Below are 26,646 nucleotides of genomic sequence, written 5' to 3'. Positions count from 1 at the left end.
TTCCTGCTCCTCTGATGCTGCTTGGCCTGCTGTGTTCATCCAGCTCTACACCTTGTTATCTACAGTCATTCCTTGTCAGTTATCTACTGATCCATAAAATAAAATTGATTTTTTTTTAACTAACTGAAGTTCTGACAAAATGTTACAAGTATGCAAATCCATGGATAAATGTTTGCCTCCATTTCTCTTCGGTAGATTTATGCTCTTCAAAATTTATGCTGTTCAGCATATATATCTGTTTATACCTGCAGTGTAGTGCTTTGTCTATTTTTAATTTTTGTCATTGACTTCAAATGTTTTGTGTATTTATTGTAGCTTTACAAGTAGCAGTTGGTTTTTTTTATTGCTTACCTTTAAATTTGCAGGCTTGTACTAGCAGACTATCTAGGTGTTATTTATTTATAAGAGAGTTGTGACATCATATGCACCTTTTCTGTCTGCCTTTGTGCCTTTTCTGAGAGACAAGTTGGTGGAGACAACCAACACTGTAAACCGGTAAACCTTTTTAATGCAAATAAACACTTTCTTTCAGGTTTCCGGATTTTTTGTTGATCTGGTGGCTTTATTTAGGCAGGAGCTATCCTTTCAATACCTTTTAGCTGACATTTTAAAAATTCTTGTAAACTCACTTTTCTTTTGAAAGGAGAGAGATAGAACTGTGATTCTTATGGGTTTGTAGCACTTTAATTTGGTTGTAGTTTCAATGTCAGATCTGAACCTGGAGTGGTTGGATGGCTTTTGCGAAAATGACTTATCACAACTGTTAGCATGATGCAGTTGTGGCCATGGAAATAGTAACTGTTGCAAATAAACTTCAAGACATCTGACTCAATAAGAACCTGACTCTGTGGTACATCTTACATAGGCTAACATATAGTAAACATCAAACTGCATCATGCTAACAACAAGTGAGCACTAAAAGGTAGTCATGACAGTTAGTTTGTAGCAGTAAGAAAATGTTAAAGGCTGAAAAAGGTGGCAGCAGTTGTGATAAGTCATTTTCGCAAAAGCCATCCAATCACTCCAAGTTCAGATCTGACACATAGTCTACGTTATATGCTTAGTGATGTTACTGCACATTAGACACACAACTGACTGACTACATTTACTCTGTTGTATAGAGGGAGTGATTGAAGCCTTGTACCTTTATGCTAGAATGTCACGTGCTGTATTGTCATATAACTGTCTTAAAGATACTGGCCAGTCTGTTCTGAAATCTATGCAATAATACAACACAAGCAACAAATGTAGGATAAGCTCTATGGTAATAATTTCAGCACAAAACTGGGTGCATTAATTTCAGGTATCAGTATGAAGTGTTGAATATGAAGGGTCCACACTTAGGTTGAAGTATTTCCTCAAATATTGTTTAATGCCAATTTGGTGTGATTTACTTGTGGTTGTTGAGCTATTGAGCTTTTCTTTAAACAGTAATTTGTGAAGTGAGGTTGTTTCTTGATCAAATCTAAAAGGTATACAGGCTGTCAATTTTTCTAACACTCCAACCAATTCAATGACCCTTCTCTCCCTATAAACACAGTTTTAGGTCACTTTGGTCGATCTTTTATGATTGTGGAATGAAAATTGATTTTTCTCCTCGTGGGAGATTCTGCTTGTCATCAAATATACTTTGTTTGTACTAAGATGGTACTTGATTAAACTGACTTTTTTTTTAAAGCAGACATCTCTTTGCTGCTGATCAATGAACTGTTGTGCCTCAGTAAAGCTTTTTTGTCACATGAAATACAAAGGTATTTCAAGTTATCAGTCTCTTTAATCAAATTGCTGTCTTCACAATGTGGTGTTCACTTCTGGTCTGGCTCCTTTGAGAGACACTCGACTATTTTTAAAATTACGAAAAGGGTGATTTTTTTTAAAACAATTTCTTGATAACAAGCGTTCTTCTCAATGATGTGTTGAATAATGAGCTGTATAAAAGGTTCCATTTAGGGAATCAAAATGGCTTTGAATGATAACAGTGACCCAGATGGCCAGATAGTTGCTGGAGCAGCTACGACTGGAGTTGCACATCAGGCCCATGTGGGATCCCCAATGCAACTAACTCCCAAGGGGTTTCCTGGAAAATTGAAATTCCCAATAGGCAACTCCCCTGTGATTAATATCCTTGGGGAAAATTCTATTTAACGTCTGAGAGTTAAGGGCTCTGACTCACTTCAGCTTGACAATTGCACAGGAAAAATTAAAGAATGAAAAGCCTACTTGAACTCCTGGTAACTATTAAACCAATTCACCACTGAACCTATGTCCCCTTTCCCTCTCCCCACAGTGGAACACCCACCCTACAGCCCAGACCCACCTGAGCCTGCCCCCCAACATCTAGCCCTGTTTCTCCCAGCCTCAACTTCACCCATTCCAACCAGACCCAACGCCCACTCCGCAAGCCCAGAATGTAGTCCTTCCCCACCAGATGCAGCTGGACCTGACATCACTGCAATCTGACAATGCTTGGCTTGAAACCCATTCCCTGGTTCAACTTGAACTAATCCTGTTCACCGTGACATGACCTAGCAGCTCCATCGCCAACCTCCCATTCTTCCCGAAGTACTTAGTGATTTACCTCACACCTCAGAACCCTAATCCACCTGGGATTCAACTCACCTGGCACACTGACGCCTAAACCCTCTACCTACCACCCTACTTCCTCACTTACCTTACACACTTCCCTTTGCTAAGTCACTGACAAAGCTCCTATGTGACCTTTAAGTCCTGAAAAGCAGGCATCATAAAGAGGTAGGTGTGAGCCTGTAGTACTCTGTTAACACACTAAATGGATTTCGTCCTGGTTATCTCCAATGGATGCATTTGAGATGGGCCAGATTCATAATCTTAGCTAGAAAAATGGTCACCAAGTAAGTGGAAATTGTTAAAAAGGATTACCGCCAGGCAAATCTGTAGTGATGGCATTCAGAATATCTTAACCTTAGTGATATTTAGTGCAGCTCAGTGTGGAAACCTCAGCTTTTGAGTACAGTCGGTTCACATTCTTATCTATATTGAACACAATCTGTAACATTTTGCAGTAGAGACAAGGAACCATTGGAGAGGACACAAAGCATGCATTGACAGGGAATGAGGAATAAGCCCAACAGTTTGACCCCATGATGGGAAACCAGGCAGTCGGCAAAAGTTTCATAAAAGGACAGGCTTATGTAGAGACAATTCCACAAAAGTGTTCTGAAGTGTATTTGTGTAAATGCAAGGAGTATAACAGGTAAGGCAGATGAGGTAAGTGACTAACTAAAAACCAAAAGAACTGCGGATGCTGTAAATCAGGGAGAAAAAGCAGAAGTTACTGGAAAAGCTCAGCAGGCCTGGCAGCATCTGTGAACCGAGGAAGGGTCACCGGACCTGAAACGTTAACTCTGATTTTTTCTTCACAGATGCTGCCAGACCTACTGAGCTTTTCCAGCAAATTCTGTTTTTGTTCCTGAGGTAAGAGACTACATTAGTACATGGAATGACAATGTTGTAGCCATTACAGAATCTTTGTTGAGAGAAGGGTAGGTCTGATTCTGTAAGTTTTAAGTTAGTTAGGATGAGGAAGGTTAAGACTGACTCTCAGGTGAAAGTGCCAAAACTGGGGAAGGCTAATTAAAACAATATTAGGCAGAAATCCTGGGAGGCAAATCCTGTTTGAATGAGAATTCAGGACGAGTATGTTCCTAGGTGGGTGAAAGGTAACGATGCAAGATTTGGGAAAAGGAAGCAGGAAAGAACTTAAACAAGGAATTATGAGGGCTAAAAGGGACAATGAAATGTCTTTGACAAGTAGAGTTAAGGAGAATCCCAAGCATTTTAAGGGTAATTAGGGAAAGGGTAGGCCCATTCAAGGACAAAGGAGAGAATTTATACATGGAGCCAAAGGATGTGGGTGAGGACCTTAATGAGTACTTCACATCAGTATTCGCCACGTGGATGGTGGTAAGACTAGGGTCGGATATTGTTGATATTAAGAAGGAGGAGGTGTTATGTGTCTTGAAGAACATTAGGTAAGTCCCAGAGGCCTAATTACAACTATCCCAGGATACCGAGGGAGGCAAGGGAGAAGATTGCTGGGATCTTGGCAGAGATCCTTGTTTCCTCTTTAGCCACAGACAAGATCCCAGAAGACTAGAGAATGGCCAATATTATTTTGTTGTTTAAGAAGGGCAACAAGGATAATCCAGGAAATTACAGGTCAGTGAGTCTTACATTATTGGAAAAGATTTGTAGCAACAGGATTTATTAGGGATAGTCAGCATGGCTTTGTGCAGGGTAAGTTTTGTCTCACAAACTTGATTGAGTTTTTTGAGGAAGTAATAAAGATAATTGATGAGAGTAGGGCAGTGAGTTTTGTCTACATGAACCTTACTAAAGCATTTGACGAGTCCCTCATGGTAGGCTGGTGAGAAGATTAAGTTACGTGAGATCCATGGTGAATTGATAAATTGGATACAAAAGTAGCTTGACTATGGAAGGCAGCGGGTAATTCTGGAGGAGTGCTGTTCTGACTGGAATTCTCTGGCAGGTGGTGTTCTGCAAGGATTAGTGCTTGCTGGATTAGTAAATTTGCAGATGACATGAGGATTGGTGGAGTTGTGGATAGTGAGGAAGGTTATCAAAGAATACAGTAGGATATAGATCAGTTGGAAAGTTGGACAGATAAACGGCTGTTGGAGTTTAATCCAGACAAGTATGAAGTGATGCATTTTGGGCTTGCGGTGCATGTTCATAGCTCCCTGAAAGTAGCAATACAAGTGCATAAGGTGATAAAGATGGCATACAACATGCTTGCCTTCATCAGTCGAGGCATTGATCTTAAACGTTGGCAACTCATATTGCAGCTGTGTAAGACTTGAGTTGGGCCACATTTGGAGTATTGTGTGTAGTTCTGGTCACCATTCTATGGAAGGATGTGGAGATGGTGCAAAATAGCTTTACCAGGATCAAAAACAAAGTTGCTGGAAAAGCTCAGCAGGTCTGGCAGCATCTGTGAAGGAAAAAACAGAGTTAATATTTCGGGTCCGGTGACCCTTCCTCAGTTCTTTCGGTTTTATTTAGCTTTACCAGGATGTTGCCTAGATTGGACTGTATTAGCTATAAGGAGAGATTGGTTAATGAATTCAGGCTATGCTTTGTAATTGTTCACATCCCTTCCCAAAGCTATAATCGAAAAACATGCAACATATAAATGACATCTGACGGAGTCATCACATTATGGAGAGATTTTCTGGAAATTGGAAATTCACGCATGTCTGTGAGTTTTCCTGGAATAGCATTTGCAAAAGGTATTCTTCAGGATAAGTGAGAATATCATGTGAGTAGGCAAGTAGCTGTGCAAAGATTTATAGAAATATTCTAATGCAGCAGTTCATGTGTTCAAATCCATCCAATGCTTTTCATTTGGTTGTGGTGGTGTACAGTAATATTTTTAGCTCCCTCTGCAAATAATAGTCCACTTCACAATTCATAATGTTAGGGACTTGGATTCACCAGAACGCCATTAGGCATTTGAGCAAGGCCACATTTCAACATTTAATTGTGCCCCAAGCACATAAAACGATTGCATAGTAAGTCTGAAAATCGATATGGAATGGCAAGTCAGATCAGAACAATTTGAAAGCCAGATTGTACTTAGCAGGATCTATTCACATTATGAATGCAATAATAATGTATTAGGTTAAACTGCACATCAAATTGGAATAAACTTCCTGCAAGCACTATATTTATTGCATTGATTAACCCACTTCTCTCCATGTTCTTTTAACACAATTAGTTAGTAATCAAAATATTATGTATTAAAATAAAGAAAATAAATTTTATTGTAGTATGTTAACCAGTGTACTGAATATAAAAAATTCAATGAAACTTGAGATCTGAGTTTGTAACAGCACACTTTTGTCTTAATAAGTATGTTTTACTTAAGATTTTTATTTTCATGGTGTGTAAATGATACAAGATGTTTATGCTGTTTTCAAAGTCCTTTTCTGGATTCTATGCACAAGAATAATTAATGGTGTATTTCGACTATTTGCACCAACTCAGGACTTTACTCTACGGTCCTCCACTAGTGTGTTCCAAAGTGAATTGCATGGCCTGCCAGCAGCCTTTCTACCCATTTTGTGGGCCTAAAGAGCCTTATCTTATAGTCAGGACTGTTTTCTCTATAGCAGAGAGAATCTAAGCTCAAACTGGTTACGAATCCAATTTACTGTGAAAGCTGGCATCAAGCAAGAAATTAAGGGAGAGCCTCCTTTTAGTGTCACCATTCTCCCTCCTCAACGTTCTGCCAAGGCTATACTGCTCCTTTAACCCAAACACTCGGCCTCCCAAACTTTAGTCAGCTCCCTCAACACACTTGCTGGGACTGTGAGTTGGGCTCCTCTCACATCCTGCATTTATCTTTAGTTCAGATTCCATAATCTCTTCTTTTGGCTCTGACAGTACTCCTAACAGTGACCATCTCTCAAACAAGAACAACCATTTGAGGGTAAATCTGCAGTAGGACAGTGGGAGGTATTCAAAAAGGTATAGAGGATGGTGGGACGGGAGGGAGTACAGGCCCAACATGTTGCTTTAGGGTGAAATGCAGGAGCAACAGGTTCAGAAAACTAGGAATATTCAGGACTGGATAAAAAGCAAAAGAGAGACCTTAACAGTACAAAGGGAGCAAAACAAGGGGCCCTAGAGAGTACAGGAAGTGCAGGGAAGATCTCAAGAAAGCAATTAGGAGAGCAGAGCGTGAGTATGAGAAATACTGGCAGGCAAGATTACGAAGCATCCTAAGATATTTCTACGTCTATCACAGGGAAGAGAATAACCATGGAAAGGGAAGGCCCATTAGAGACTAAGGGGCAATCTGTCTGTGAAGCTGGAGGACATTGATAGTAAATTTGCAGATGACATGAGGATTGGTGGAGTTGTGGATAGTGAAGAAGGTTATCAAAGGATACAGTAGGATATAGAGCAGTTGGAAAGTAAGTAACTAAGTTAAATAAGTACTTCACATCTGTCTTTACTGGGACAACAAGGATGCAAGATGAAGAGAGGCTGGATAAGGTTGTTTTCTTTAGAGCAAAGAAGAATGTAGGGGTCCTGATAGAGATGTATGAGATTATGAGGGGCACGGACAGGGTGAATAAAAAGCAGCTGTTCCCTTCTTTAAAGGGTCAATAAGAAGGGGACATAATTTTAAAGTGAACGGCAGGAGGTTTTGAGGGGATTTGAGGAAAACATTTTTCACCCAGAGGTTGGTGGGGATCTGGAATGCACTTCCTGAGAGGTTGAGGCAGCTAACCTCACAACCTTACCCAGGCACTGTTAAAAGTGATTTTTTTCGTGTGTGATGTCCTGACCAATCTTTTATTCAGGAGTAAAGTGGGAAGTGGTCACGTGCTGTAAAATCCAGCCCTCAATCTCACTCCAGAGACTGGAATGCAAGGTCCAGGCTAACACTCCAGTTCAGTGCTCAGGGCAAATGATACAGTAAACTTGAGAACCTGACTGGCCAATCATTTCCATGTAAAAGGTCCCATGGCACATTTTGAAGAAGAGTAGAGAAGTTATTTCTCATATCTTGAGTACTATTTAAGTTAAACACGTCCATTAAAAATAGATGTATGGTCATTATCTCATTGCTGTCTGCTGGGAATTGCTATGCACAAAATTTAATGTATTTTGTTAATCCTAAAAAGTCTTTCACATCATCAAGATGGTGGCAGAGTAGAGCTCCTGAGCTGGGGCTCGTCTGCTACAACCACTTTTCTGGTTTTTTTACTTACCTCTCGTCCTTTAGCTTGGATGGCATTGGCAGCGGTGAGAAAGCCCAGCACAGACTCGAGTGGGCCCATGCAGACCTTGTGGTGGGCAGCAAGTGAGCCGCTACTTATTTTTCTGGGGCAAGCGTGGGACCTGGCATCGGAATCAGTGAAGTAGGCCCGGTGGTGAAAGATGGCGCCTGCCCATCAACAACTTTGTTGTTGGTTGGGCCTGGCAGTGGCGGTGATGAAGCGGTGGCAGAAGGGCATCATGGTGACATCGTGGCTTGCTGAGTGGCAAGAGATGTGACTCTGACATTGGTGGCTATGAGTTGGTGGCAGAGAAGAATTGACCTAGTGGTGAAAGATGGAGCCTAAAGATCAGCGATCCAATCGTTGGTTAGGCCTGGCGACGGCAAAGTAGTGAAGTAGGGACGGCGGTGCCGGCATTGTTGATATCTCAGAGCTGTTTCAGAACTGATGGACACTCTTTAAGCTATATCTTCCTATTTCTTTTCTCATTCTTAAGACTTTTCGAAATGGTGCCAGAACATGGTGACAGTAGAAAAGCTTTTCACTGTAATTTATTGCTTTTCTCACTGTAAAATACACATGATAGTAAAATCATTCATTCAATATTTAGAATTGAAATATATGTTAATATTTTAAAAGTTACAGTTAGTAGGCTATTTGCTACCTTACTTCTTTTAAATGTTTATGATTTTGTCTACGTGGAAACTAATTTGCTTCTTTCGCTCTAAACTAATGAATTGTTGTGGGTTTCTTCTGCTCACAGGAGATGTTGTCGACAAAAATCAGTGTAGAGAAGCTATCTATCCAGTTCCTGTATTGTGCAATGTCCCATGTCCAAGAGACTGTGTTCTTAGCAAATGGTCAGAATGGTCATCTTGCTCATATACTTGCTCTGGCAAGAACACCGAGGGTAAACAGATGCGCGCACGCTCAATTCTTGCATATGCAGCTGAAGGTAAGACATCAATCCATAAACCAGTACAGATTCTTTTATGCTCTTTTCATGAAAAGAACAAATAATTAATGGTTTAATTAAAACATAATGAACATTATCCACATATGTTCAAGCTACTAGATATCTTAATAGAAGTTATTAATCGAGTTGATAGAAGTACTTACTGTAATAAGGAACAGCTCTCAAGAGATTCAGGTGATGAACAAAACTATAGTTCTACTTGTGGCTCTTGTGGCATAGGTAGTGCCTAAATCCAGGTCAAAAAGTCCAGGTTCAGGTTCCATCCTACTCAGAGGTGTGACTTAAGGAGTCTGAACAGATTCATTAAAAAATATTTATAGTTACTACTCCAATTCTACACATTTGTGTTCACTTTTATCTGGGAATCTACCAAGTTATACTTGCCAAGTCACCTGATGGTCTGTAAATGTATTGACGACATCAAATGATGATGCTCAAAGAAATAGGAGATGATTTTTCTGCTGTTTTAACTGTTATAATTCAATACTGTAGAACTGGTGATAACATAGAGTCCTAAGTTAACAGCAAGAAAAGAGATCCTTTGGCCCATTGTGTCCATGCTGGCCATCAAACCTTTATCTTTTCTAGTCCCATTTTCTGGCACCTGGTCCATAGCCTTGTATGGTAAGGCACTTCAAATGTTTGTCTAAATATCTCTTAAAGGCTGTGATGGTTGCCATTTCTACCATCCTTTCAGCCAGTGGGTTCCGGATACTTGTCACTCTCTAGGTGAAAGGAGTCTTCCTTAAATCCCCTCTAAACCTTCCCTTAATCTATTCCCCCTTTTATTAACTCCTCAAAGGAATATGTTTCTTCCTATCTACCTTACCATATCTATGCCACTTGTGATATTGTACACCTCAATCAGGTCACCCCTTAGCCTTCTCTGCTGTAGGGAAAATGACTCCAGCTTATCTAGTCTCTCTCATAGCTGAATCAGCCCAGTCCAGACTGCATCCTGGTGAATGTCCTCTGCGCGCTCTCTACTGCAATCTTAACCCTTCCGATAGTGCATCAGGTTCATTGAGTCATAGAGTTCCCACAGCATGAAAAAGGCCCTTTGGCCCATCACGTCTTTACTGGTCATCAAGCATCTACCTATTGTAATCCTATTTTCCAGGAATTGGTCCATAGCCTTGCATGCTCTGCTGTTTCAAATGCTCATTTGAATATTTCTTAAATGTCTTGATGATTGTTAAAGTACTCCAACTATTGCCTAACTAATGTCTTAAACAGCTCCATCATAACCTCCCTGCTGTGGTATTCATTGCCTCAACTAATGAAGGCAAGTATTTCATCTGCCTTGACCAAGGTCCCTCTGAACCTTCACTTCCTAGGGTCCTTTCATTCATCATCATATTGCACTTACTGGCAAATTTGTTTCATTTATAAAAGCAGCAGACGTACCATGATTTAATGGCTAAAAATTATTGAGCCTCGCTGTTTCATCTGTCATTGAATATTTTTAACGACTAAAATTTTATTCCAGTTGAAGAGCTGTAAGCATATTGCCTATTGTGAATTTTTTGAGCCAAACTTTTTTTAATTCATTCATGGGATGTGGCCTTCACTGACTGGTCCGGCATTAATTGCCCATCCCTAATTGTCCAGATGTCAATAAGGAGTCAGCCACATTGCTGTAGGTCTGGAGTCACGTGTAGATCAGAAAGAACAGATGGGTTTTACAATAATGACCATAAAAACCATTGGACACATAGTTCTAGATAGTTATTGAATTCAAATGTCACCATCTACCATGTGAGATTTGAACCGTGTTTCCCAGAACATTACCTGGGTCCCTGGATTAATAGTCTAGTGATAATACCACCACATCATTACCTCCTCAAACTGTACATGCATATTCAAAAAGTGAGTTTCACAAATTAAATACAAAGAAGTTCCATTATCAAACATTTCACAAAGATGATTAAATGTCACACAATGAGCTGAAACTGCCGATCTGGGTCGGAATTCCTATTTACTGGCGCATGCCTTCTGTCTATGCCTCAGCAACAAACATCTTCCTGTTGGAAGACCTGGACCTTTGATTATTTTGCCCTCACCACCAATTATCGCTCTCCTGAATCTTCCCACTGGATGATAATTCACACACCACACTTAACAGAAAAAAATGGATGAAATGCTTGTTCCAAAGCTGGACTTATTAAACTTAATAACTACTCAGTAATAGATCGAAGAGTTTGGATTATTTTATCAAATTCAAGTGTAAGGAATTGATTGGGCTGGATTCCCGTATGAGTTTTGCAAGTCCGATGTTGGGCCCAAATGGGATGTCAAGCCCAAATGTGTTGACAATTATACTGGTGATGCAGTCCTGCAGGACACAGCCTGCTAACTGACCACCTCCACACTTGACATTAAGTTAAAGATGGTAGTTGGGTCCTGAGGCCAGAGGACCCATCAGAGAACCAGCTGCTTTGGAGCTTCCACAGCTCCTCTCTGAGAGTGTATGCTGCTGAAGCAGATTGGAAACCATGAGGATGCTTCAACATTGAGACTCCATCACTGGCCAATGCAGAAGGGCTATATTGAAGATTCCCAAATCTGATAGTGACATCAAAGTGGTGGTGAAGCTTCTCTGCAGGATTGAGCATGGCTGTAATCCTACATCCACACGGCCTCACACTTGCGATGTGGACCATTTTAATTTTGATGGCTCCTTGTCCTGCTGAAGGAAGTTCACTTCCATTGAGCTGAGTGTCTCCACACGTGGTCAGGAACTTCTCACCATTGGAAACACTCCAACAAGTGACAAAAACATTTCAGTTTCGTTGGCTGCTCATCTCACTGGAATGGGCAGCTGATGCTATTATCATGCCAACCCTGCAAAAGTTCCTTGATGATGCGAATGTTTTATGAAACCCATCCTGACAGGGGTTGACTCCTTTTTTTCCCAGCTCCCCATCTCCAACTCCATCTCCATAGGCTTGAGAAAATCAAACTCATTGTATGTACAATTTATTTGTAGTCACTCTGTTTTTCCAGTTATTTGCAGCATTAAAAGCTAATGAAATATCAGTCAATAAAAGAGCATTAAATACAAAAAACACTTTAAGTATTGAATCTGGTGGCCAGCTATAAATTGTTAACTTTATTTCCTTTTAATTTTAAAACATGGTGAGTTACTGCAATAAAACATTAAATACATTTTCACAAAAAAGGACTTTTTCTAATTAAAGATTGAACTCAGGTATGCAGCTGTTGAGATATCATCTAAAAATATAAAAGTTGCAGAAGTCTATGTGGCCCATTGAGCCTGCCATTCAAAACATTTTGTTTCCTTGAAAGTCCGAAAATCTATCTATCCCAGCCTTAAAAATATACAGTTGTGGCACATCCACAAACCTCATTGACTAGACAATTTTAATGATTCATAATCATTTCAGTAAAAAAAAAGTCTTCATCTCAGTCCTGAATGATTGGCCATTCATCCTGAATCTGAACTCCCTTATCCCAGACTCCCCAGCCTAAAAAAGCAGCAAATAACTCACCTCTCATTTCCCCAGTGCCAGTCCACCATCTACAGGTACACATATTAGGAATGTTGTGAAGTGTTCTCTGTTTACCTGGATGGATGCAACTCCAACAATGCAAAAAGCTCAACATCATTCAGAAGAAACCAACCCACCTAGTTGGCACCCTATCCACCACCTTCAAACTTCACTCACCTCACCACTGACTCACGGACACAGCAGCGTTTACCATCTGCAAGATGCACTGCAGCAACTCACTCAGGTTTCTCTGACAGCACTTTCCAAACCCACGACCTCTAAAACCCATAAGGACAAGGGCTGCAGATGCATAGGAACCTCATCATTTTCACGTTCTCCTCCAGGACACACACACCGTTTGCTGAAACTATATCACCATCCTTCCACTGTCACTGGGCCAAAATCCTGGAACTCTTCCTTAATAGCAATTTGGATGATCCAACCCTACATGAACTGCTGCAGGTCGAGAAGGTATCTCACAACCACCTTCTCAAGGGTAATTAAGGTTGGACAATAAAGCTTGGCCTAGCTAATGATGCCCACATCCCATGAATGAATTGAGAAAACAGCCAGCGGAAAAATTAGCTCAGTATGTATCCTTCCAAGTCCCTTTAGAATACCAAATGTTGCAATGCGATCACCTCTCCTGCTTAAGAGATTACAGACCCAATTTATCCAGCTTTCCAAAGGACAAACGTTTTTTGTCCCAGGGACTGTCCTCTAAATCTTTGCTGTACTGTGTCCATTGCGAATATATCCTTCCTTCCTCAAAGACAGAGACCCAAAACTGCACACGGATTCCAGCTGCAGTCTCACCATAGCCCCTAACAATTGTAGGACTTGTTCTTATTCTTATATTCCAATTCTTTGAAGTAAAGACAGACATGCTTCCTGTATCTTGCATGCTAACGACTTTTTCTTTTCATGCCCCAACACCATTCTCTTTGGTCCTGGAAAATTAACTGTTCTATCATTCAATTTCACCCAATCACAGACCTTTTCTCTTTATCCTACCCACTTGCTGAAAACATATTATATTTTTAACTTATCCCAGTTCTCTTGAAAGTTCACAAACCTGAATGTTAACTGTGTTTTTACAGTAGCTGCCATAATCTGTTGAATATTTACATCACTTTCTGTTTTTATTTTAGATCTCAGTATTCTTGTTTTTGATTAGTGTGCTATATTTTGCGTTCCTTGCATAGGTCTCCCTGAGTATCAACATTTACAAGTTTCACCCCTTTTAAAAAATATTCTACTTTGTTATTCTTGTGGCCAAAGTGAATAACTTCACACTTTCTTATCTCATACTCCGGCTGCAATGTTGCACACTTCCTTAGTTTGTCTAGATCTCAATGCAGTGCTATATTCTCTTTGCAGCTTGCATTCCTACCAAATTTTACATTGGCAATGAACTCAAGTATGTTAGTGTCTTGCAGTCTACGTCATTAGCATAGAGTGTAAATACCTGAGGTCCTAGCATTGATTCTTGATATTAATGAGAGCAACGGTACCACATAAAAACCAGAATCAGTTTACCACTCCAATTGAATGGATGACAACTTGGTTAGTTTCAAACCAGTTTCTTGTCTCTCTGTTTTTATTCAAAACAGTTATTATTTAAACGTGAAAAGCGCCAGGAATGTTTTTGAAAATAAATATGTTATTTTTATATTATTTGTTTTTGAATAGGAGCAGCACAGTGTCCAAACAGCAGTGCCTTGCAGGAAATACGCAGCTGTAATGAGCATCCTTGTACTGTATATCACTGGCAGGCTGGTCCCTGGGGTCCCTGTATTGAAGACCTGTCAGTAGCTACTCTTAATTCAAGCACCAGCTGGAGTGGTGAGGCTACCTGTGCCGTGGGAATGCAAACGAGAAAGGTTATTTGTATGAGAGTCAACGTGGGACAAGTTGGACCAAAAAAGTAAAGGCACAGTAATTATTAAGTAAAAGTGCAACAATATTTGTTTTGATTTAAAGACAGCTATGTTTTATTATTGACTGAAATGTTAACAGGTCAAGAAAGATTCCATATAAATACAAGTCTTTCATTTTTCACTTAAGCTGCAGTAATGCCAATCATTGATTGTTGTAATGATTTGGTAGGTGGCATGATGTTTTTGAGCCATTTACCTGAATATTAATAAGATTTGAACATTTTTTTTGCATGTTGATTTAGTCACACTTGGATCCGTTGGAAGTAAAATCTGACTGTTGTGAATTTAAGTTTTGCTGGCAGGATGAAAGTGCAACTTGCATCTATGCAGAACTTTAAGTCTTGAAAAGAATGTCTCAAGGCAGAGTTTACTCCAACAGAAATAGACTCTGGGGCAAGTACAAGATATTAAGAGGACTGAATAGAAACATGATCAAAGCGTTAGGTTTTGAATATTTTTGAGCAAAACGATCAATATAGAAATATATTGTTACAATAGTTTGTGCTTCACACAGCCAAATTGGAACATGAAAGTGACACGTGCTGAAATTGTTTTTCACCAGTAGTGCAAAATATGCTCCTCATGATTCAGTTGTGTATTTGATATTACATCTAATTTTTTGTTTTGGACACATATATGCTGTCAATTCGCTACCAATGTGTCTCAATCTACTGGTATACACCGATATCACTTTCTCAGAATTCACATCTTTATTTAGTTCATAAAAACCTAAATTGCTTCACAGTTGCTATGAACAAAATGTAGATGCAATTATTATAGGCCAAGCACATGGTGCATGTCACGCCAGTATAAAAAATTGTGAACATTGGCAACAACAACTTACATTTGTGTGGCAACTTTAGCATAGAATAATGATTCAAATTCACATCATTAAATTGTAATTAGCAAAACTGAATGCTGAACCAAAGGTGGAGTTTTTGGAAAAATTGAATTAGATTTTGGACATTAAGGGAATTTTACAGAAGCGATTTGAAGGAAGAGAGGGAAGTGGAAGAAGTGGTGGAATTGTGAAAGAAATAGTCTCAGTGATGGAAGTAATAGCCACCACTGCTGGGTCAGAGATAAGGGAAGAGTAGTTGAGCACAGAAAAACATGTATAATTTCAGAAAGAAAGGAACTAGAGTTGTTGAGATAACAAGGTGTAGAGCTGGATGAACACAGCAGGCCAAGCAGCATCAGAGGAGCAGGAAAGCTGACACTTCGGGTCTGGACCCTTGCTTGGCCTGCTGTGTTCATCCAGCTCTACGCCTTGTTATCTCAGATTCTCCAGCATCGGCAGTTCCTACCAGCTCTGAACTAGAGTTGTTGGTGCTTTTATGAAAATGAGATCAAGGGAGTGAGAGCTGGGTCTCTTGAATGGGATGAGCTCAGTGGAGATATGGAGAGAGATTGTCAGAAGCTGGAGAGGGGGGTCTCATTCAGAGTTACTGCATGTAGGAATCTGGAGGGAGGTTAGCTTTAGTTGGAAAGCAGAAAGAAGGAAATAGTAGAAGCAACTGAATCACTGCACAGTTATAATGCAGAAGCAGGCCATTCAGCCCATCTTGCTTGCAGCAGCTCATTAAATGAGCATCATTACCTTGTGCCAATTTCTTGCTGTTTCCTCATATTCGTGCATATTATTTTTAACCAAATAATCATTAAATGTCCTCTTGAAAATCTTAATTGAGGCTACCTCCACCACACTTCCAGGCAGTCCATTCTGTACCCTAGCTACTTACTGAGTGGAAAAGTTTTTCCTCACTTCACCCTCACTCCTTTTGCAGATCATTTTAAAAAATGGAAGTCTCACTTTTGATAGCAGCAAGTATTTGAACTCCTTGCATTTGGTGGAGATAAGGTGAAAGGGAAAAGTGCTTACAAAGAAGATTGGAAATGGAGAAAAGAAACAGCTGGTTAGTTTTCTCGATTAAAGTCATCTTCAAATTGAAGTTCATCTGGGAAGCTAATTGAGTCAAATATGCTCGACATAGTCCAGTCAGATTGGCTTCAGTGTAAGTCTCAGGCCTCCATGTTCCATAATATCAAGACTCTCACAATTAACCACAATCTTTTCATAACCAGCAGAGCATGCTTCGTGAAAATGGTTAACTCCTGCTGTATTTTTTATTCTTAGTTTTGTAAAATGGTGGACTTTAATTTGAAACAAGACTGACCTCTAAGATGTAGCAGTTACAAAAGTAAAAGTAAATCTGGTCTCTTGTGAAAAACAATCGTTTAAAAACTTACAATGCTTTTTCACCTTAAGAAAATAGATCTAAACCTGACCAAAAACAATCGGGGAAACTGTCTAGCTAAAACATGCATACATTAAACAGTTTATGTTAATTATAATCATGTGCAGTAGTTTCTATTAGCCTGGTGCATTTGACTTTCTAAACAGATTTATACATCATTAAATAGGTTATTGAGAATCATGAAGAAGGAAGTTACAATGACAGATGCAGCGTTATTAAATCTGATTTTTTGTGATGAGTCTGGGAGTCTGTTTTGGGAATATTAGATATGGGGAGCTGCTCCCTAGAGTGTTATACTGTCAATCTTAAAATGCACGCAGTCTGAAAAGTTATGTAAGAAGAGATTTAAACTGTTTTGTGATTACAACCATAATCTCCACCACTTCTCATCAAGAGAAAATCACCTCCATCTGACCATAATTTCTAGTTCTAATTAGGCATGTCATGAGTATTGCTTTTCTGACAGTGCTGTAATTCAATTCAAACTTTTATTCTTTAACTTACTATTGTACAATGGTTTAATAATAATTATGAAATAGATATGCCCATGTGTCTTTTTGTGTTGCATTATACAATACTATGACATGGTGATATCATTTGTCCTAACTAATGTTTTCCTCATGCTACATTAATTTGAAATGTAGTTTATTCAATTTTAACATATCTGTATTTAACCACTTACGATTAAACAGCAGTCAATGGTAACATATGAATTAACATGATCTGGGTTCTACTTATGCTTCAAGCTATGTATAAAAGTAATTAAAAACACATTTCCTTTGAAATACTTGACTGTTCAAAAGTGGATATAGGTTCCTCCTGATTATATGAAATTAATTAATTGTCTCCACTTAGCCCCACTTTCTATTCAGCTTAGATTATTTTCATATTTCCTCTGCATCTGTTAACTTGGAGAAATAGAATAAAGGGAGTCTGTATTCATTTTAAGAGTGGTTTCATTTTCTATAGCATAGGGCTTAGGTAGCTAAAGACCATCATTGATGGATTAAAGGAGAAGACATTGTAAAGAGAAATAGGGCATTTAGGATTTATAAATGGAGAACATTATAGGGATGGACAAGGATTTAAGCACAAGGATGATAGCTTCAAATTCATGACATAGGAGATTAGAATTCGTGGTAAGAACTGATGGGCAAATAAGTGTTAATATAGGATAGAGGGCCATAGCTTTGAATAAATTCCTGTAATTAGCCCTTTAGCTGTTCATCAAATAATGTTTGGAAAACAACCAAGTAATCAGAGTGTCGTCATTTCCATGATATCTGAACACAATGTTTGGAGTCTTTTTAAAATATTTATTTATAAATATATTTGTTGGTTTTAATCTGTACATTGCTGTTTTCTATGGTGATTTCTGTCATTTCAATGAGAATTTAGTAGCACAATGTAAGTGAAACTCTGAACAGATTACTATAATTGGGGAATTGATAGTCTCTGGGATCCTCCCCTTCATGACAGTGTATAACAATTACACCAGGTCAAATGAGACAATTAAGGAAACTGATTATTCAAACAGAGGCAGCTCTAACACAATTAGAACTGAAACAAAAGTTACTTCCTTCCAGAAAACATATTACTGCATTCTTTAGCTTAATGTATCTGAAAGGATACACTCTAAGTTTTCAAAGGATAAGCACTGAGTTTTACCCCAAGGGAGAAAAGCACAATAATTCCATATAGGAATAGTGCTTAACATATCCAAAGAAATATGTTCACAATGAAATATGGTTAATTTTCTGCTGGGTGTATTTTCTACTTGTCCCTCAAAAATTGATATCAGTATAATAAAAGCATTTACACTAGTGAAAGTTGAATACTGGTCTTTTCTTTAAAAATACCTTTAATGTTAGTTAATTCTTTATCAAAACAACATGGAAAAACAAACTATTCATCTGTCACTTGTGACTTCTCTCTTTATGCTGGATTAGTCTGAAATGACACTAAAGAAATAACACACAGGCAGCTCCAGTTTTCATAAAGATGCAATGGACTTTAATCTTTCGTAAGTCTCACACAGATCAAGTTGTGTACAGAGTGCTGAGGGGTCAGATTATTCAAAAGGAACAGCAACTATATCTTGATCTCTTCATGTTTATATTTCTCAATGTAGATTAAAAAGCGACAAGTCTCATGAAATCAGCAAGGACAAAGCTTCTTGCACTTTCCTGATTATGGGTGTTATCGTTTTATCATTAAATCAGTAAGAGAATGCTACAGGACTTATCTAGCTTCACCTATCTTTGTTGAAACACTCTTTACTTCAAATCATTTGCTTTTAACCTCACTTTCAACACACTGCAAAAGAAATCAATATTTCAATTGAAAACTTCAAATGAGCGCAAGCTTTCATTTCACCATCAAATTGAAATAGGAAAACTGTTTTGATTGAATTGTTTTCATAAAATGGACACACAAGCAATGCCACTGATGCAAATGTATTTCCCATTGGAAAAAAAAATTTGACATTTCATTTGGTGGTTGGTGTGCCTTTGAATCATCAGCATTAATGGTAAAAAAATAACTGGCTAAAAACTGTCCATTAATACATTTTCTCTAGGTTGCTTGGCCAATTTCCTGCCAACGCCTTGTTTGGAGAGTAGGAGCACCTCAGTGGTAGTTAATGCCTAAAGGGGTCCATCACAGTTCCATGTATAGAAATTGCATTTATGAATACTTTGCAACTCACACGATAGAAAGCGAGTCATGATTAAAACGGAAGACAGAATATTATGATACAAAGTTAGATAAAATCATTCGGCATTACATCAATGATGTTTGCATTCCAGGCAGATAAAGTCATGAAATATTGCTTTTCTTTTGCTTATTAGAAGCAAGAAGAATTCATTTCTTACTGTTAAAATTATGTATATAATTTCCTCATGTGCTAACTTAACACCATCATTTAACCTAAATAGCAATGGATCTTTATACAAATATTCTAAACAGCAGCAACATACATGGTACAACTCACATAGAAAAATGTATTAGTGAAATTTAAGGCATTACCCAATTTATTTTGAATATGAACCCTCCTGCATCAATGCAACAAACATATGGCATATGATGTCATTACCCATATATGCCAGCAATGATCATTTTAAATTTTAAAAGATCTTTAAGAGATTTTTGAGTAAAATATATATCTTGAATTATAGAAATGAGTGCTGAGAATAACATCTGATTCAGGAAAAAGCCATCACTACCTGAAAGACAAATATTATCTGTGCAATCATTTCATCTTTCATGGTTAATTTACTTTGATATTCAATGAATATAGAGAAAAGTCATGCAAAAATATCTCTAAAATTAACATAATTTTGAGCGGAAATCAATTACTCAAGGCTGTGTTTATGGTATTATCTGAGACATTATTTTGCTGGCAAGACCAGTTTGTTTTAGTCTGACAGTTCTTTGCAGGCTTCCTGTCATTTTATTTTTAATTTTTAGTAAACAAATTAAAAAATTCTATACGGACAGATGTCCAATAAACTACCTAATTAGCTCATGGTTCGCGGAAGTCTTATAATAGATTTCATTTTACCGTGTACAGGGTTCTCATTGGGAGTGCCCACATGGATGTCTGACCCAATGGAGCAATAATTCATTGTCAGATCAAAGCCCCATTCTCACTAGCTGACAGGATTACAATAGGTTTGTGACATGACCATAGCACTGCATTTGAAATATATTTCCACATTATGTTCACTAGCTCTTAATAGAATCCAAAGAATTCATGTGATTGATCATAGTTTTCTCTTGATTGAAAGAACTGTGCTATCTCACAAATCAATCTTTTGTGGTGAAAACCTCTATTTCTAAACATTGATGGATATGGTTATATCATTTTTTCTCATCTTGTACACTGATCTGGAGGTCAATAACTGTAACAGTTCAAGCAAACTAAGAAAATTATTAATAAAGATCAATGGTGGATAGCAGTCTAATTTGTTGCAAGCAAGAAGTTTGAATGTGAATATTGAACTAGAAGAAACCTTTTTGTTGTACCTTTCTCAATTCAGGAATTTTTGTGGTTGGTGGGAAGAAATAGTAGAAAAGTAAAAGCTTCTACTTAGAGGCACTATAGTAACAAATCCCAGAGTGTAAAAAGCAAGTTTCATTCTGTAAAACTAGTATTTCTGAAACAGCCATTATAGTTTACATTTTTTTTTATAAATTACGAATGTGGAAAATAAAACAGACTTTTCTACTGACTGATCCTAATTTAAAAAAACATCTAACAGAATTGTTATTTTCTTCAGGTGTCCTGAAACTGTACGACCAGACACAGTGAGACCATGTCTCCTACCGTGTAAAAAAGATTGCATTGTAACACCTTATAGTCACTGGACACCTTGTGACTTATCATGTAATGCAGGTAAATACTGACATGTTTCACAGAAATATATAGATTTTGTATTGAAAATAGATCATAGAGATGGTATGCCTTTAATCACCAGTTCAATAATTTGCAAACTTATAAACTAATATTTATCAACCAGTGATGAGAATGCATTATGTAAGTGGTTATAAATCAGCAGTGTGGCATTTGGCATCTCTGCATCGTTTTAACAGTCTGTCAGACCACTAGCCAAGGCAGGAAAGGCCTTGTGTGTAATTTTAACAAAGATCTAATTATGCCTGTCAATACTGAGGGAGTAAAAACTGAAAGAACTGCGGATGCTGTAAATCAGGAACAAGAACAAAGTTGCTGGAAAAGCTCAGCAGGTCTGGCAGCATTTGTGAAGTAAAAAACAGAGTTAATGTTTCGGTTCCGGTGACCCTTCCTCAGAAATGAGGACATTCTGAAGAAGGGTCACCAGACCTGAAACGTTAACTCTGTTTTTTCCTTCACAGATGCTGCCAGACCTGCTGAGCTTTTCCAGCAACTTTGTTTTAATACTGCGGGAGTGTTGCCTTATCAAAGATGCAGTCTTTCAGATGAGATGATAAACCAACAAGGGGAGATGGTGGTTTAGTTGTAATGTCACTAATAATACAGAATCTCAGGCTAAGTTTCTGGGGATATGTGTTTGAATCCATTCAAGGCAGACAGTGAGGTTTGAATTCAATAAATATCTGGAATAAAAAGCTCACCTCTTGGTGACCACTGTACCACTGTTGATTGTTCTAAAAACTGATTTGGCTCACTAGCGTCATTTAGGGAAGAAAGCCTTCCATCCTTAGCTGGTCTGGCCCTCAAGCAACTACAGGTTGACCATGTTAACTCTGGTCTAGCCAACAACACACTTAGAAAATAGCAGTGAGCAAGCAAGTCCCTCACCACTTCTCATTGTGCATGCAATCCAAATTTTGTTTATTAATCATTATAATGTTATCTAAATTCTAGGAGATGATGCCAAAACAAAACAATTCCGTCATCGTGTCATCATTCAGTTGCCATCAAATGGAGGGCGAGATTGTCCTGATACGCTGTTTGAGGAGAAGGACTGCGAGACTCCTCGTGTTTGCAGTAGTTACAGGTAAAAATGCCCATTTAATGGAATATAGTCTAGCTAGGTCGACCTTATATTTTGCTCAGTTAATACAGTTATTTTTTGGTCTTTGTGAAAATGTCAAAATTTTACGCGCATTCCAAGACTCCCCATTCTCTGGTTAAAAGGGCATGGAGGACAGGGCAGGACTTGTTTTGTATTCCGAATCAGTGATGAACACAGCCAAAGCAGACAGTGTGTACCGTGGTCCCAAGGCTTAGGGGAATGGAAAATCCAGCAAGTATTCCATCTTGTAATTCTGTTTGTTGGAAATTTGGATTGTACGGTTAGAATAGAATTTCCCTGAACTGCATGTTGAAATAACCTGCCAGCAATCAATAAGTTGAGTTTTGAAATAAGAATAGCTCTGATATGAAAGGAATATAAGTTTCAGTAAAATTGTGCTTAAATATTGGCCCGTACTTTCTAGGGAGCAAGTTATAAGGAAATATTCATGAGGAGAATATTGTAAAGTATGTTTACTAGCCTGTGACATCTGCTGGGATTTTCTTATTGCAATAAAGCTGTAGTGTCCCATCAAAGTGGTTTATGAGTCCATTTCAAATTAGCTCAAATAGCGACAATTAGCTGGCATTTCCCCCATCCCCACTTTTCATAAACATCAAAAGAAATTGCATGCACTACCATTTGCAGTTCCAAGTTACTCAAGTTACCAAATATAGATGGTCAACAAAGGAAGAACGTCATGAACAAAACTATGATCATTCTAGTCTGTCCCACTTTCAACAGATTTTCAGTGTGCATCTTTAAATGACATATATGCAAATTGTTGTCTCTCTGGTATTTGCTTGTTTCTTAGGTGATGTTCCTTATAAAGGAGTGCTATTCTTACCATAAGTTCTTGATCAGAGCAAGATGCTTGTCTTTCACATTCAGTGTCTTTGCTGGATTGTTGACTTCCAGAGCATACTCTTTTCTGCTTTGAGATGATGCTCACCTGGAAAATATTTAAGATCTTTTGCAATCTTCATGGATCTGATCTGCAATAATGACAACTATGCGAAACACTTCAGATTTCTTTTGGCATATATAGGGTTACAAATCCAAAGTTTAGTCTTGAAGGTCACAGCCTGTGGTTTTAATTCTTCCTAGCTGTTTGTTTTTTCCCAGAATAGATGGCTCTCTTACATCTCTGGAAATTCACTCAATTTCAGCTTCACTTCTGACACCACGTTTCAAGTAATGTGTTTAATGGTTGCCACAACTAAAATGAAATCTCTGAAAGCAGAGGTAGAGGCCACATGACTATGGCAAGCCAGGCTGTACACTGTGTACAGATGCATTTCTCCAGACACACCAATCCTTCTGAAACTATCAGGACTGTGGTTCAGTTTCCAGAGTCAGTATTTATCGGAAAATGACTGCAAACTTTTGTTTTCGTTCCTGCTGCCAAGAAGGGTATATTATTTGTTGGACTGCTAATGATTTCTGATCCTTGAATGTTGAGACTATGGCAGATATCAGCTGAATTTCCAAAAACCACCTCTGCATTAATCTGCATCTTCAAACAAAACTTGTACCAATAATAATTGCCTGATGATTCAAAGAAGAATCTGAAAGTCAGGAACCCATGTAGCACTGGACTATCAACAACAAATAAATTATATTTCAGCACAATCTGTAACTTAATGGCATGGCAACACTCTCACTCTTATCGGAGATTGTCAAGAGCAGTGTAAGGCATACCAAAAAATGAGGTGCTAACCTGTTGAAGCTACAGAACATGACTGTGGACATGCTAAACAGAGGAATCTACACTTCGAGCCAAATGATATCCAAGCAACAGATCAGAACAAAGTATTGCAGTCTGATCACAACTAATTGTGAAATTTAAATAAGTAATGGAAAGAGGAGGCTCCATGAACATCCTCAACCAGAACCTGGACTCACTGGGCCAAATCTATGATTCTGATTCAATGATCATAGAATCCCTACAGTGTGGAAACAGGCCCTTCGGCCCAACAAGTCCACACCGACCCTTGGAGCATTCCACCCAGACCCATCCTCCTATAACCTACACACCCCTGAACACTATGGGCAATTTAGCATGGCCAATCCACCTACCCTGCACATTTTTGGACTGTGGGAGGAAACCCACACAGACACAGGGAGAATGTGCAAACTCCACACAGACAGTCGCCCGAGGCTGGAATTGAACCCAGGTCCCTGGCGCTGTGAGGCTGCAGTGCTAACCACTGAGCCACCGTGCTGCCCGGATGGTGAAGTCCAAGATGGTGAAGTCCATGATGGTGAAGTCCAGCATGTGAACATAAAAGACAAAGCATTTCCTGCTATCTCCAGCTAAATCTGTAAAATAAGAGATGCATTTTTGTCTCCTCCACCATTATATGTATCAGGCTATAGCCAATTTGATTCCCATGACGTGATGTCAAGAAACAGTGGAAAATAGAGGACACAGCAGAACATCATTGGCCCTGACAATATCCTGACTGGAGTACTGAAGACTTGTGCCAGAGAACCAGCCGCACCTCCAGTTCAGTTACTTCATCGACACCTACATGACAAAAGTAGAACAAGTCTAATCCAGCCAATTGCTGCCCTCTAGGTCTGCCCTCAATCATCAAGAAAGTGATTATTGACTTGGTTATCAAGCAACACTTACTCATCAAAAACCAGCTTACTAATGCAAAGTTTGAGTTGTACCAGAACCATTCCACTCCAGACCTCATTACAACCTTGGTCCAAATATGAACAAGATGTTTAGATTCCAGAGATAATTTGAGAGTCACCATTCTCTGTTGCTACAAGAAGTAATAGTGAAATCTATAGGATTTAGTGGAAATTTCTTCAATACCCAGATTCATATCAACTCTAAGGAAGATTGTTTGATAGGCAGAAGCAAAACAACTCAACCCCAGAACATCACTGGAGGAGCTTGTAGATCCAGATACTACTTCAATTCATCATAAGGTCAGAAATGGGAATGCTAACTGACAGTTGCACAGTATTTAGTTCTATTCACAACTCCTTAGATGTTAAGGTAGACATACAGGAGGCTGGAAGAGCACAGCAAGCCAGGCAGCATCCTGAAGAAGGATAAGACCCGAAACGTTGAATGCCTCTTGCTGTCTGGCTTGCTGTGTTTTTCAATGATCAAGTGACCTACTCTTGTCCTTGTTTATATGCTCATCTGATTCATGAATGATGATACTTTCAAGTTAAGAGTGTGTGTGGCTAAGTGAAATGGGAAGAAAGGATGAATCTATAAGTCTATTTCTAGCACTGATTGTGGGCAAGGAGGAGCAGAATCATTTTCACTTTCCAACATGCTCACCTGCTTCCAGTTCCACGAACACAAACCCACCGCCCCAAGTCTCCTCCATCCCCATGATCTTCACATCCTTTCTTATTCCAACTCCTTCCATGTTGTATGACCAGTTCCCTTGACGTCCATCTATTTACCTTTTTGTAATAAGTCCCAACCTTAAATGTTCACGTCCTGTCTATCTGCAGTCCATTCCTTGATTGCAGCGTTATGCCAAAATAATTTCTACCTAACAATCAGGACAGTCAGGCAGGAAACCTAGAGAAAAACTGAAATAGTGCTTGATAATCAAAATCTACAAATGTTACCACTGCTTCTGGATTTCTTGTCCAGAATTGATTGCTGACACCCGTCCCCATCCCCAACTAAATGTGGGTGACATAGTTAACTGCCACAATGTGATGAAATACAGAGTTACTAATATAATTTTGCAATGTGAGCAGGAAGGGATGGCTTGCTGGTCACAGGTGGAAGAGCAATGCCACTTTTAAGACCATCCATTTGCGATAATTGGAGTAGTGCTGTCAGAGTAATTTTGTGACTAAAAGCTCCCCCCGAGTCCTGAGATGGATGATTTGATGTACATGTCACAACTCATTCCCAGGTCAGAACATTATTTGACTTCTAATTCCTATCTTAGTTTCTGTCTGTAAAACACAATGAACCAGCCATCTAAGTCGTTTAAATGCTGTTTAAATGCTGTCTAGCACAGAAAAGACAAATCGCTTCTTTGGTCCTCAACATAAACTCGTCATTTGTTTTCATTCTGCCAAAATCATCAGTCCTGCTTTGCAAATAAAGGCAAGCTCAGAGCTCTTTGGAATAATGGCATTTGATCAGGTCAAAATCTCTTGCTTCATGAATGACAGATAAGATGCATTAAACAATGATGCACTAATTTAGGAAATAGTACAAGACAAATCTAATTGGATTCACTATGCCAGAAGCCAGTTTGTCATTATTCAATTTAGACTTGATCTGAGGATGCTCTTAATGTTAATTGACCCAAAACAGACCTTATTATGAAATTTATGTTTGCATATTGTACAAATTGTAAATAAATATTAGTTTCTTTATAAGGTAATGTTCATAAATGGTAAAACTTTTAAGGATAATACAGGAATAAAAAGGCTTGTGGGTTTAAATAAATGAAGCCTTGAAAGTAGCATGACAAGTTGAAAAAGCTTTTAAAAACTGTCGTGATCTTGTGGTTTATGAATAGATATAGAATACAAAAGCAAGGACCTTTATGCTCGAACTTTATATGTCAAAAATTACATCTTAATGGGAGTATTGTATTTAGTCCTGGGCAACATACTTTAAGAAGAGTGTCAAAGTTGAGATAATATA

At 38.6% G+C, this 26,646-nt stretch overlaps 1 protein-coding gene across 1 annotated transcript in view; it reads left to right on the top strand.

The window, feature by feature from the left end:
• thsd7aa (thrombospondin, type I, domain containing 7Aa) overlaps positions 1-26,646 on the top strand; it is a 204,048-nt gene that overhangs the window by 95,197 nt on the left and 82,205 nt on the right. The window contains exons 7-10 of the mRNA XM_048608398.1: positions 8,554-8,745; positions 13,971-14,205; positions 20,757-20,872; positions 21,845-21,977. Coding sequence (XP_048464355.1) covers positions 8,554-8,745; positions 13,971-14,205; positions 20,757-20,872; positions 21,845-21,977 — 676 coding nt within the window. The remainder of the gene's footprint in view (positions 1-8,553; positions 8,746-13,970; positions 14,206-20,756; positions 20,873-21,844; positions 21,978-26,646) is intronic.

The sequence above is a fragment of the Rhincodon typus genome, chromosome 2, assembly GCF_021869965.1.
Source record: "Rhincodon typus isolate 14 chromosome 2, sRhiTyp1.1, whole genome shotgun sequence".
Lineage (NCBI taxonomy): Eukaryota > Metazoa > Chordata > Chondrichthyes > Orectolobiformes > Rhincodontidae > Rhincodon > Rhincodon typus.
Note: the sequence above shows the minus strand (reverse complement) of the source record. Positions and strands in the feature narration are given on the sequence as shown.